Source organism: Trachinotus anak, unplaced genomic scaffold (genome assembly GCF_046630095.1).
Source record: "Trachinotus anak isolate AG129_WGS33_773 ecotype Australia unplaced genomic scaffold, CSIRO_AGI_Tana_v1 ptg000004l, whole genome shotgun sequence".
Taxonomy (NCBI): Eukaryota; Metazoa; Chordata; class Actinopteri; order Carangiformes; family Carangidae; genus Trachinotus; species Trachinotus anak.
Genome location: NW_027273855.1, coordinates 21942522 through 21956079, shown reverse-complemented (window position 1 = coordinate 21956079; position 13558 = coordinate 21942522). Strand labels below are relative to the sequence as shown.

At 39.9% G+C, this 13558-nt stretch overlaps 1 protein-coding gene and 1 long non-coding RNA gene across 2 annotated transcripts; both read left to right on the top strand.

Moving 5' to 3' along the window:
- The first annotated feature begins 57 nt into the window (after nucleotides 1-57).
- On the top strand, nucleotides 58-1059 carry LOC139620945 (uncharacterized). The gene is made up of 2 exons (XR_011690902.1): nucleotides 58-124; nucleotides 190-1059. It is a non-coding gene; the product is annotated as an uncharacterized lncRNA (long non-coding RNA).
- A 1931-nt stretch (nucleotides 1060-2990) lies between these two features.
- Nucleotides 2991-10344, top strand: wdr13 (WD repeat domain 13). The gene is made up of 10 exons (XM_071477032.1): nucleotides 2991-3145; nucleotides 3682-3769; nucleotides 3895-4126; nucleotides 4547-4656; nucleotides 4915-5045; nucleotides 5122-5429; nucleotides 7906-8086; nucleotides 8213-8354; nucleotides 8524-8642; nucleotides 9430-10344. The coding sequence occupies exons 2-10, from the start codon at nucleotides 3729-3731 to the stop codon at nucleotides 9612-9614; spliced, it is 1449 nt and encodes a 482-aa protein (XP_071333133.1). The 5' UTR covers nucleotides 2991-3145; nucleotides 3682-3728; the 3' UTR covers nucleotides 9615-10344.
- Nucleotides 10345-13558: the final 3214 nt, after the last annotated feature.

The window sequence follows — 13558 nt, the reverse complement described above, 5'->3', positions numbered from 1 at the left end:
ATATATATATATATATATATATATATATATATATATATATATATATATATATATATATATATATATATATATATATATATATATATATATATGTTTGGTGCACTGGTGACTATTTACGGCTGCAGTACAGTGACTACAACGCCCATGTCCATTGTAATGAAGGAACATGTATAAATAAGCTGTATGAAGCTTTGGCTACAGAGACAAGTGTTTTGGTCTTTTCATGGGATTTGTTGGCAATAAAAAAATATAGAATATCACCAGACTTATCCTTTAACAGAGCTTGTCTCTTGAGCATGTGTAAGAGTTTACTTTTGAATGAAAAGAGCACAGGCTATGGTTATAAGGCAGCAATTTTACTGTCGCCAATAATGATTTCTCCCTTTGTGAATTTTAGATAAAGAAAATGAATCAGTATGTCTAGGAATTAACTTTTGTGGTGCAGTTTCATAACAGTGTTTGTATTTTTATTTATGTGTTATTTTGATGATTTCCTTTAAATGAAACGTTTTATTTGCTTAGAGAAGGTCTTATTAGTATTTGTGAACATTTGAAAAACTCTTTAGTATTAAAAAAAAAACAGTTTAGATTCAGGGTATTACACGTTTGTCACTGTAGAGCAAAAACATTTAAACCTCTCTTCCAATTTCATATTACAGATTAACAATGAAATTACACAGTACACTATATTAAATATTTATCCTGAAGTACAGATTTTTATTACACTGCTGCTTTTAATGATGCATTTATGTAACTGATGATTGCCTAATGAAAGAACATGAGCGTCTGTATCAGATTGTGGTCACATTCTGTCTATACCTTTCCTAAATCTAGAACGTCAAAGGATTTGTTTCCTGACTCAGATGTGGTGTTTTAGAGTAGAGCCTGAATCTTTGTTCATGCCTGAGAGCAAGTGCTCAGTCTCTGCAGGCCTAATTCCACTCAACCCAACAAGTATTTTAAATACTAGTCTGATATTTACGTTATGCTTTTTTCCCTGTAAATGTGAAGGCACTGATACACCTGTGATATTTTTATAAAATTTTACATGAAACTGGATTGCCGTCTTTGTTTGATTCAATGTGGAAAAAATCCAAACAGGTACGTCTGGGAGGAAGTGAAATGTGACAAGAAGTCAGATACACTTGGATTGCTGTAAGAAACAGCTTTTATTTGAATCATCATTATTTACAAGAATGAATGGACTGTTAGACAGTCAATTGTGGTATGAGGGGTGAGTTAGGGAAGGATTGCGAAGGGGTGACAAAATGTTGTTTTTGCTCAAAGCAATGGTCCGATTTAACCTGGAGTCTATTTCTGAGCATCCAATAAGCCAGAGAGGACAGTGTGGGGATGGGGGAAGGAACAAAGGTCGAACAACAGATGGTGATGGATGGAGATCGGGTTCACTTTCTGCCTCTGTGAGAGGTGAGCAGATGCTGTATTGGAGGACCACACAACAGCCCAGTCTGCAGGCTCAGGGGGAAAAGTGCGGAGGGGAGGGGAAGTGCACTCAGCCCTGTCTGCCCCGAGGACCCCCATGTTTACGACGGCAGGACCCCAGCAGTGTCTCCAAAGCCATCTTCACAAACGCCTGGAAGTTATTGCTTCTCTCCCTTCGGCTGTCCTGCGAGGGGATGAAACACAGACAGATACCTTCACTGGGGACACAGCAATCACAGCACCTCATTTCCACACTGTGTCCCAAACCACTGAAGGCCTGTATCAACTTGGAAAATCGTGTAGTCTGTGCACAGATTTGATTCTCTGAGTTAAAACAACAGGCTGTGGAAAAGTCAGGGATTTTCAGTTCATATAAATGCTTACCTCCTTGCTTCTTGTTATCATCTCCTTTCTGATCACCTTTCTTCGGCTGCTCTTTAGGACTCTGAGGTTGCTGGAAAATTAAAGCAAATATACATAAAGTGAAACATTTACAGATTGAGAGAAGAAAATCAGGATTTTACACTAGAAATGAATTTCCTACCTTGGTAGTTGACTTCTTGTCCGACTTATTACCTGAAAATAGTGGACATATTCAGACGTATGTCAAGGATTTGGAAGCAAGGTCACTTGTGCTACAGTTTTTGCCAACGAGTTGTCAAATTTTACACTGCATTGAACACGCAGCTCTTCTGATATCCAGATAAATTATATATTTTGTAGAATTTTATTTTGTTTAACATGGCTTACCTTTTGTTCCTGGCATTTTGGCTGTGTTCCAGAGTCGGTGCTGTTTTTTGAGAATGCGGTGCTTAATCTGGTGTTCAACTCGGTCATTTATGGCCCGTGCTTATGAATGGCTCGGCCACTGGGGCCCCTTCGAGAAAGAGCACCATGAACAAGCAAAGAGCCCTGTCAGCTGAGCAGCATGCCCCACAGCTCTGCAGGTCTTTGCTGAGCCAGGCGAAACCTCAGAGCTGACCTTGTAATACTGCCATTGTGAACCTACTGGAACTGTGTGTTCACCTATTGTCCATGACAAGAAAACACTTCCATCATGTTACAGGCGAGGTGATGGTGTATTTTACTACTACTACTATTTTTTTTTTTTTTTTTTTTTTTTTTCTTATGTCAACAGGTTCATGGGTAACATTTTTTTAACACTGATCAGCCACATTGGATGAAGATTTTGTCCTCAGAAACCAGAATAAGAAGATTTTGTTGTTACATGTGACAATTAGTCTTAAGAGTTGTCAGCACTATAGGAGGAGGATAACAGCAGGGATCATTATGTGATGCTCAAATTTGCATGCTTTGCAGTTTTCATTGTGCGGACTAGTAAAATATTACTTTTTTCCCCTCAAGGACCCCTTGGTCCCTTAAGACAGCACAGTATGTAAATATAATAAGTGCCATTGTGAGTAGTTTTTGCTTTAGTGTAGAAGTGGGTGGGAGGATAAAGGTAAAGAGAATAAATTCATAATTTAAAATGTCATTTCATTTCCATCCTATGAAGCCATGATGCTATAAATCAGGTTTTTGGTCGTGGTCTGTTGAATATGTCAAATCTAATCTACTGGATCAAACAATAAATGAATTATCGTGTGGATTCATGTGGCTCCTCATCAGTGAGTGGGCTGGTCTCACCGCGTCATGTGACGTGACAGGAAAAAAAAGCAGCGATGGAGAAAAGCTAAGGAAGGTGAGCCGTTTACACAAATATTTCTCGGTGTTTCTTTGCTGTATTGCCACAATGGACGACTTGCCCTCTGTGTAAAATTTCTAACTGATAGACAGTCTATGTGCATCGAAGAATCGACGCAAAATAGATTTTTATGCGAGGACATCGCCTGTGATGTTGTGGCTAGCTTGCTAATCGCTAGCTAACGTTAGCTAGCTGTGCGACGTTAGCTGTCAAGAGGAAGGCTCGCCTGCTCTTGCTGCTGTGTGCTGTAATCATGCAAAATTTGCCCAGAACATTCATTCTTTAGCCCCGTTTGATTTAATTTCGGTTCACTTCTTGTGATACACTCGCATAATAAAATATAACTCCAGGTGCCATCAGATTCTGCATCATCACTTCATTCAACGTTGTGATGGGAGGGTGGGGTGATATTTCAGTTTACATGAGTGTGATATTCATATTAGCCAAGCTGTATTTTCATACTGTGCACAAATGTAGAGCTTATTAGGTAAAGTAGCTAAAAAATATGAGCTGTGTGTTGTGTATTTTGACAGGGATCTGCCCTGGCAGTGGCTTCATCTTTACCCAGAGTGCTTGTGGAATGGCAGCAGTTTGGCAGCAGGTTTTGGCAGTGGACGCAAGGTATGACTGAGTCAGGCTGCAGGCTTCAATAGTTTAAACTGATGAAGAAGCTATTCAGACGTGTAATTGCTTATGGATCACTTGTGACTTATTGTGTGTGCTGTGTCACTTCTTTCCCTCCCCAGGTACAATGCTTACCGCACGCCTACGTTCCCACAGTTCCGAACTCAGTACATCCGCCGACGCAGCCAGCTGCTCAGAGAGAACGCCAAGTGTGGCTTTGAGCCAGGGCTGCGCAGGCAGTACCTGAAGCTGCGCAGTCAGCTGCTGGCCCTGCGCTACGGGCCCCTGTCTGAGCAGAGCAGCTTCAGGGCCAGCAGTGTGCGCAGCTCCCGCACCACACTGGACCGCATGGAGGTCAGACCCAAAGAAACAGAAAGGACAGGGAAAGTAGAAGAGAAAGAATAGGAGTGGGTGTGTGTACTGATTTGGAAAAGGAGATATAAAAATATCTGAGAGTTGGACTGAAAATATAGAATACAGCATATGAGAGCCATCTGGATGGATAGATGTTAGTTTTCACCAATCAGCAGCATAGCCAAACAGCACTTTGGTTGCCCACGAATATTATGCTGAGCAGCTTGGTTGAAATGGCTGGCATTGCCTGTGTATATGGGCAGTGTCATTAACTTAAAATTGCATGGTAATTTTCTATGTTTATTGATGGTTACTTTCTGATTATTTGTGGTCACAACAACGTCATCACTTGAACTCACTCCTATGAGGTTCTGTCTCCCCCTGCGGCCCCCCGCCCCTTTCTCCTCTCCTCTCGGGCAGGACTTTGAGGAGGACCCCCGCGCCCAAGGGGCTCGTGGTCACCGCCGGTCCGTCAGCAGAGGCTCTTACCAGCTACAGGCCCAGATGAACAGAGCCGTCTATGATGAGAGGTACCAGGAAGAGCGCCACACAGAGATCCTCAAAATGCATCCAACATCTTGTCTCATCACCTTGAGCAATTGAATTCTCTGTGATTAATTTCTCCTTTGAGCTGTTGCATTTTGTTAGATTTTCTGGCTGTAATCCTGCTTTGCTTGCATTGAGTAACGATCAGATCTCACATATTGAGGTGTCAGCTGGAGGTGAGGGTTGTGAGGTGTGTTGTATTGATTGTATGCTTATATGGTGGCTTTTATTTCTGGCCACAGGCCTCCGGGCAGTTTGGTGCCCACCTCAGTGGCAGAGGCCAGTCGTGCCATGGCAGGGGACACAACCTTGAGTGAAAATTATGCTTTTGCTGGCATGCACCACATATTTGACCAACATGTAGACTCTGCTGGTAAGTGAATTAAATTTATAACAATCAATTTGTCAACATTTATTTTACTCTCATCTTCCTGCCCGTGTTCCTTTAGTTCCACGACTGCAGTTTGCCAATGACGACAAACACCTCCTCGCTTGCTGCTCATTGGATGGCACCCTGTCCATCATGACGTTGTCCCCGCCTCCTGCCAGTGTGAAGGTGACACTAAAAGGTCACGGAGGTCCTGTCACAGACTTTGCTTGGTCTCTGAGCAATGACATCATTGTGTCAACATCACTGGATGGCACTCTGCGTATCTGGAACACAGAGGATGGCCGTTGCATCAGAGAGGTCAGAGACCCAGAATCCAGCGAGTTGCTCTGCTGCACTTTCCAGCCCATGAATAACAATCTTACTGTGGTAAGTCTCATTTGAGTCATGTTATCATTCTTATATTTTCTGATACTGATTCCGTACTGCCACAATAAACTAAAGAGGTTGTGCACAATAAGAGTGACCTCCACTAAGACATACTTTTAAATTTAATAAATGATGTAAGATTAGATAAAACCTTTCTGTGGACAGATCCTTATTTTTATTTTTAGTTTTTATCTCATTAACTACATTCTGTGTTCATCTTACATTTCTTTTTGTGTCCTTCGCTCTAAAATTGATGTGAGGAATTGCTTTTATGTCATCCTTGATTTACTAGATTTTAAAGAACATTTTAAATATTTTCCGGCCTTGCACCTTACTGTATTGCTTGATAATATAATAATACAATATGTGTGCATGAACAAAATCATGCTAATAACTTTGTTTTGTCCTCAAATCATCATCCACTGCCTGTTCTTATCTCTGCTGTCAACTCAAACACAAATGACAGCAGTTATGTTTCTGGACTAAATGTTAATGACAGCAGTGGTGGTGCTTTGTTCATTAGTTTACTGCATTTATTTGTCAGTAACTGTACAAAAACCTTAAGAGAAGAAATATAATGTACCAGATTTAATACCAGCTAGTTTTCATCCTCCATCCCTGGGCAGGTCGACACAAATACTACGACTACATATGCAATTAATATAAGTTCAAAATGCAGTAATTTTTCTTACTTCCCATATACAAACATACTAAACATACAACACACGTGGAGATGACCAAACAGTTCCACCTACCATAATTCACAACATACAAATGAAAATAAAAACAATAGAATAAAGAAAATTAAGAAAATAAAAGAGAGGTGATTAGAGCTCTGACACTGCCTGTATTAGTGGTGACCATCTTTTAACAAACCTGTCTGTTCTCAGATCTGACTTTGGTGTGATTTTCTCCATAATAAAGATCTTTTCTACCCTATCTCGCCACGGCGCTATATTAGGAGCCTGTGGCTTCAACCAGGAAATAGTTATAATTTTCTTTGCTATCAAGAGCAGAATTCTCAGTAAATAGAACAAATCTCTATCCATCCTATTTTCAGTGAGTATACGCAGTATGCAGACTGCTGGATCTAAGTAAAAGTTGATATCCAAAACATGTTCAAAATGCAGTAATTTAAAGTGATATTTATATATGCAGTAAATGAGGTAATTAAGACTTATTTTAGAACACAGTTTCTCACAAGTGCAATTATCTTAAGCTTAATGTGATGTCAAGACAGCTGTTTTTTGCATCATATATGATAAAGAAAAGCAGCAAATTCCCACATTTGAGAATCTGTACATGGATCATGTTTGGCATTGTTGCTTGAAAAATTACAGTTAAACCAATTAATCGATTATCAGTAGAAGATGCTGGTCAAGCAAATAATTTTTTGGCCCTAAATATTTGATGGTAGCTGCGTCCATTCCTGTGATGAGCCTTATGAGTCTGTTAACAAACAGAAATTCTAAACATTCAGTCTCATTCTTACTACAAAGAAACAGTGTGAATAACTTTGGTTGTGTGTCAGTATTTAGTTTGTGTCAAATGGGAAAATGTAAAGATTAGTGGGAACACCTTGCGAGGCAAGGCACTGGTCCAAGCTGAAAAATACCAAAATACCTTTCTTTTCAAGTATCTGTTACCTACTATACAGCGTTCAGAAATGAAAGAAGAAACCATATTAAATTTTTGTCTCTGGTCCAGATTTAGTCTGAAACTGCAAAAGACAGATGTTGACTTTTGCAGCTTTTACTCTCTCCTCAGAGTTTATTACATGCTGTCAGGTTAGTTAATTTGATTTTATTCGAAACACAGTTTCCTTGTGTGTTAAGTATATTGACAAAAGATTGCATGCAGAGGTAAAACCTCCCATTAGTATCCTTTCATCTCAGTCTTAATAACTGCATGCATATTTACACGCTGGAGATATTGATTAAAATTTTAGAATTAAATGTCAGCTTTTGTAACCAAAACAAAAGTGTTAAATGTCTTGGAAATTTTTTTTATTCAACTCAATTTTTCAGGAGCAAGTAGTTTAATTGAAGAGCAGAACAAATTGAAAGCAGAGTTGTGAGGAACAACGTCCATGTACGCCTCTCTAAGTGAACGCTGAGGGAGATGGATGTTTGTTTTCAACTGACAGTCAGTGCAAACAATAAGGAATTTGAGATGAACACATTTCACAATCCGGCAAGATAATCGATGATTTCTTTTGGATTAAACAGTGTGTATGTTGTCATACTGGTGTATAAACCATAACGCATATAAAATGCAATCTGTTTTTCCAACACATGGTACATTAATGCTTTATATGCCGTGTGTACAGTACTAAAGCTCAAAGATTAACCTGCTCTGGTTTTCACCTGCCTAATTACCGCAGCGAAAATACTACAACCAGTGCTTTTCCCAGTCAGTTCCTGGGTGCTTCCCTGTGGAAATAATGAAGGTCCTCACTCCCACTTCTGTGTTCCAGGTGGGAAACAGCAAGCACCACCTGCAGGTGGTAAACATCTCCACTGGGAAGAAGGTGAAGGGGGGCTCCAGTAAGCTGACAGGCCGCGTGCTGTCTCTCTCCTTTGATGCTCCGGGTAGGATCCTGTGGGCTGGCGATGACAGGGGGAGCATCTTCTCCTTCCTCTTTGACATGGCCACAGGTATTCTCACTACATTTTCATCTGGTGAAATGACCACAGACCACGTTACAAATTCTTATCAGTTTGTGTCATGCACTAAATAGCGTCTCTGCCGGTCTCTGCTGTTTCTGCCTTCCTCCCCCACAGGGAAGCTAACCAAAGCCAAGCGTCTGGTGGTGAATGAAGGCAGCTCCATCTGCAGCATATCTGCTCGGTCCTGGATTAGCAGAGAGGCCAGAGACCCCTCCCTGCTGGTCAACGCCTGTGTCAATAAGCTGCTGCTGTACAGGTCAGTCTGTAAGGGCAAGTCACTGTTTACTAATAACAGGCAGTTTTGTCTCCACTGTGCAGAGACAGAATTTAAAGCTATAACATTTTGATTGGTGTAACATGTATGGGAATATGTATTTACATTGCCACATCGAATTCAATCAGTCATGCCACCTTTTCTTTGGCAGGGTGGTGGACAATGAGGGCACGCTACAGCTGAAGAGAAGCTTCCCTATCCAGCATGGTTCCCAGCTTGTTCATAGCATCTTCTGCCCCCTCATGTCTTTCAGACAGGGGGCCTGTGTGGGTAAGAAGTCTGTCAGTGTTCCTGCTGTGTTATTTGAATAGAAAATTACACCACAGTTCATTACTTGCTGCAGGCTATCCAGTTTGGGGAAAAAAAGGAAACGCAAAAAATAGCAAACTGCTGCTTTTGGATTAAAAAAAAAAAAAAACAGATTAGCAAACCTTACAGCAACCATTTACCTACCTTTTCTGTAGCTTGTATGTGTTGCTGGGAAAATTAACCATATGGTTCAGGTTCTTTTACCAGAAGGTTGTAAAATGAAGTTATAGTTGTTTATATGAGAGCAATAATGTTTGACACAGCTCAACCTAAGAGCTTCACCTTACTTAACTTTCCTCACCTTTTATTAATTCCTACGAATCAACGGTTTTTATTTATTCAAGGCTTGACACCGTTTTAATTATCAGGTTTGTGTTTCCAATTAACAGGAGTTCCTCACTCATAAAAATCCCCTCAAGAGTCTTCAGTTAAGGATGTGTTGTAATATGATCATTGCAAAAGCCGCTGATGTTTTGCAACGTGGTTACTTAAATTATTTCCAAAAGGACATGAACTGACAAACAGTGAAGACACCTGGGAAGCACTTGTGTCAAAACCGGCAGCATCTCCGGTTTCTTTTCTCGCAAGAATAATTGTGTCTTTTGAGATTGTTAAGAGGCAGTGTGAACAACTGAGATACCCATTTTCAATCCAAAATGAATTATTTTTATAAGACTTCCATCATTTACAAAGGTGTACTTGTAATTCCTCTTAACGTCTTATGCTTCTGATTTTCTGTCTGATATAGTGACTGGCAGTGAGGATGCCTGTGTCTACTTCTTCGACGTTGAACGCAACACAAAGGCGATAGTGAACAAGCTGCAGGGTCACGGGGGACCGGTGCTGGACGTCAGCTTCAACTGTGACGAGAGTTTACTGGCATCCGCTGATTCCACCGGCATGGTCATCATCTGGAGGCGGGAGCAGAAGTGATCCACCGGTGAAATGCTTCCATCCTCTTCCATACAAAAGGCCTGCTGCTCCTTAACCGTCCAATAACAAGTCTGTAGATTTTCACTGGAATGTAACAGGCTGCATTAAACGTTTAATGTAATGATACTCAAGTGCAATCAGATAGAACACCATGCTGTGTAGGTGGTAGGGATGTCTTAGAGATTCAACGGGTGGGGGGGCGGGTTGTGTGTGTGTGTGTGTGTGCGTAAGTATGTGTGTCTGTATGCGTGTCAGTACTCCTACAGCTGCAGCTGAGAAATTGCTTTTCAACAAAGAAAGAAAAAGCACTACTCCCATGCATGTGTCATGGCTTACCTCCGACTCGTACGGAAATGACTGAATTCATGTGAAGAGGATGCAACGTAATCTTCCTGAGAAACCAACACTTTATATCACACTGACAGTCCCTCTGGCATAGATCTAGTTCACTATTTATGTAACTGTTATTCAAGCAGTGTAATCAAGTGTAGTAAAACTGCCTTATTTTGCTTCAGTTCTGCAATTGCCTGTTTGCATTTGAAACCATGTGCATGACATTGAACTCAGAGTCAATCTTGGGCATATCAAATTGATCATAACTGAAAATATACAAGTGTGTTTTTAAGTATGTGTTTGTACTTACCTGTATGTGTGTGTGTGTGTTTTCTGTTCATGTTGGTTGCAGATAATTTATTTAACGCACTTACAGAATAAACTACTGTAACTGTCACTGGTCTTTGTTTCCCTTTTCACAAAATATATTGAAACAATATAATTTAAAAATGGAAATACTAATGTCAGAAGAGCTTAATGTACCAGGTGTACTGGGTGTACAGTGTAGGAGAGTGTTAGTCATTGAGTGGGTCTTTAACATTTACACAGGATTCCCCCTACATCAGTGACTAAAACATGAAAAATGTACTGCTGCATTTGGTGCTGAGTGTTATATCCATAATATGCTATGAGATAAAGTATTGTTGGGATGTTAGTTATTTTAACATCATCTTATTTGTTGTCTTTTATGGTCTCAAAGGCTTAAAGGTTCAACAATATTTGACCTTTTAGCGGCCTTGACCTTTTTTTCTCTAGCTGAGAAAATAGTTCCTCTCCCTGTCAAGCAAGAAAATTGCATTGATAATTATCGTTTTTATTCACTCTCGAAGCGTGGCCCTGTGGATGGCAGAGTCAGCCACTTCGGTCCAGATCTTAACATCTGAATGGATTGCCATGAAATTTTAAACAGACATGTACAGACGTTAATGATCACCAGCGGATAAACCCGACAGACTTTGGTGATCCTCTGACTTTTCAACCAGCGGTACAAGGAGGTGGACATTTTTTGTTTTGAGTGAAATATCTCACCAGATGAATTGCTGTAAAATTTGCTACAGATATTCTGTGTCTTAGAATATAAAACCTAAAACCCCCTAAACCCCCTGACTCTTCATCAAATGACATCATCAGGTCTAAATTTGGATTTGTCCAATGCTTTTGGTTTATGAACAACTGCAAGACTATGACATAAGACATTCCCATCAGTACTTTGTGTCAAGTGCTATTTAGAAAATGTTAGCATGTTAAAATGCTAAACTAACATGATGAACATCCATTATCCCTTCATTCATCATCCATACTGCTTGTCCTTACAGGATGGTGGGGGAGCTGGAGCCAGTCTCAGCAGACATTGGGTGGGGGCAGGGTACACCTTGGACAGGGCTGAAGATGATGAACATGGTAAACATTATACCTGCTTAACATCAGCATGTTAGCATTGTCCCTGTGAGTATGTTAGCATGCTGATATTAGCATTTAGCTCAGAGTGCTGTTCTGCAGTCTTGTTTGTCCTCACATTATCAACATAGAGGTTTTCAGTCAAATACATCATAATACATTTGTAAACATCACTGTGATGTAAGGACTTTGCCAGTGCACTGTAAATATTCACGGACTGTCAGGTAAATCAGAGGTTCCTAACCTTTTCTGCATATGAACCCTCAAAGTAATGTCCACTTATGACCCTTTTTATTCTCAGTGCAGACATAAGACTTGTTGGCAGTTTGATATTGGTTTCAAGGTTTATCAGGGTAGGAGAGATTAAAGTGTCCAGTATTCTGCTAGAAAAACACGGAAATCTGAAAGAAACACATTATTTTGTTTTGCAGAAGTGCCTTTTGGACCCTCAGCTTGGGAAACTATCGAGATAGATCACAATCACACCTTTTCTACCACATGTAGAAATGTATCTTTTCTAGGTCTGGACAAGTTAGAAAAATGACACACCAGTGTTGCATTGTCAGGCTAATACATCATGGTTTTGCAAAACATTAGTCTCACATTGCCGTTTCTCACGCTGTTTGCACCATCAGAAGGAAAGACAGACAGGAGACTGACAGAAATAGATAATCAAATGAAAGTTGTGGAAATGGGATAAAAAAAATTGAAATCACAGTGAAAAGTGTGTAAAGTTTTGAATATATTGCACAATTTATCCACAAATTCAGGGCCTTTAGACTTGAATGATTTCCTCCCAAGGTTGGTGAGGGTGTTGTGACGTTTAAATGCGGCTGTGTGGGAGTGAGAGCACAGTGAATGGTTGCTGTCTGGGAAGGTCAGGGCAGGGCTTTGTTTGAAACAGACAGGACAGGTGCTGATAAAAAAACACACAGAAACCAATCCAAGAGAGCAACATTAAGCTTCTGTGTGAAACTAAGAGCTGTGATATGACCATGCACCTGGGCCTCTGCACAGCCCTGCATCTTGAGAACATACAGTGCAGTGGGCGAGCATAAGTTTTCACAAATGAGTAAGACAGCCTTTGTTGTGGTGTATCTTGGAGAGAAGTGGGAAGAAAACTAAAAATAAGCACTTTAGATGAATGTTCAACATCAGTTCTGAGGAGACAGAGAGGCTCAGTCGGATAGAACCTGTTAAACCTGGACTATTTAGAGATGTTCACACAGCTGATGCTGTTCACTATGGAAACATCTTTTCCATCAGCCACAGTCAGCGCACAAATAAAGACAATGGAAATTATCTCTCATTCAAATTCAAAAAATAGGCTAATTGTTTATCAAGAGAATACAGTCATACAATGGCTAGGTTTCAATCACGTCCTAATTAAGACTGAAAGATGTATTTTCTTCCCACCCCTTCTATTTTATTTTATAATGTCAGAAGCATAACTACGTGGAATGGTTGCATAAGATTTGTTTTACAACTTAGGAGGAAAAGATTTAGTAGTACGGGAAAGGGTTTTATTTATGTGCTTTATGTTGCCCATCCTGCAGAAAAGTTAACTCTCTTTTGTGATGATAAAAATGCTTTCTAATACAAGCAGTATTATTTAAGATTTAATTATCGACTATTTTTGTGGGTGGAATGCTGATAATTTCAGATTTTTTTTTTTTATTTTTTTTTTGAGTGATTGGATACCACCTCAAACCCATTTCTCTGTTTGCACAAATCATTGCCAGGTACAAAGGAGCAGTTATTTTTATTTACTTCTAGATTTTGAGTTGAATTAAATGCTTTCGTCTGGCATATGTCATATGATGCAGTGATTTTAAAGAATCACATATCAAGGTTCTGCTTTTAAGCATCAATATGAAATCTATCTTTAAATCTCTACAGAAATGTTAATAAACTCAGGTCATGATGTGTTGCTCCCTACTATGCATATTTGTCAGTAGGTTTACGCTTGAGTTCCCTCCTTGTCTGTTTCTGCAACACAGTAGATTTATTTTGGCATCACTGTCTAAGTGAGAAAAGGTACATTTGATGAAAAAAATAAAAAAAACACATTCTTTCTTTCACAAATGAAAACTTGAATTCATTAAAAATAAAATGCTTCATAGCTCGACTCAATACACTAATGGCTTTTGTTCCTACAGCTTCACTTGGTCTGGCAGCTTATGGCAGCTAATGTTAGCTAATGCTAGCACACT

Excerpts from the sequence above, each read along its gene's own strand:
- wdr13 (XM_071477032.1), top strand. The coding sequence starts at position 3,729 with ATGGCAGCAGTTTGGCAGCAGGTTTTGGCAGTGGACGCAAG. Across the intron at positions 4,127-4,546 it reads CCACACTGGACCGCATGGAG|GACTTTGAGGAGGACCCCCG; the intron begins GTCAGACCCAAA and ends CCTCTCGGGCAG. Across the intron at positions 5,430-7,905 it reads TGAATAACAATCTTACTGTG|GTGGGAAACAGCAAGCACCA; the intron begins GTAAGTCTCATT and ends TCTGTGTTCCAG.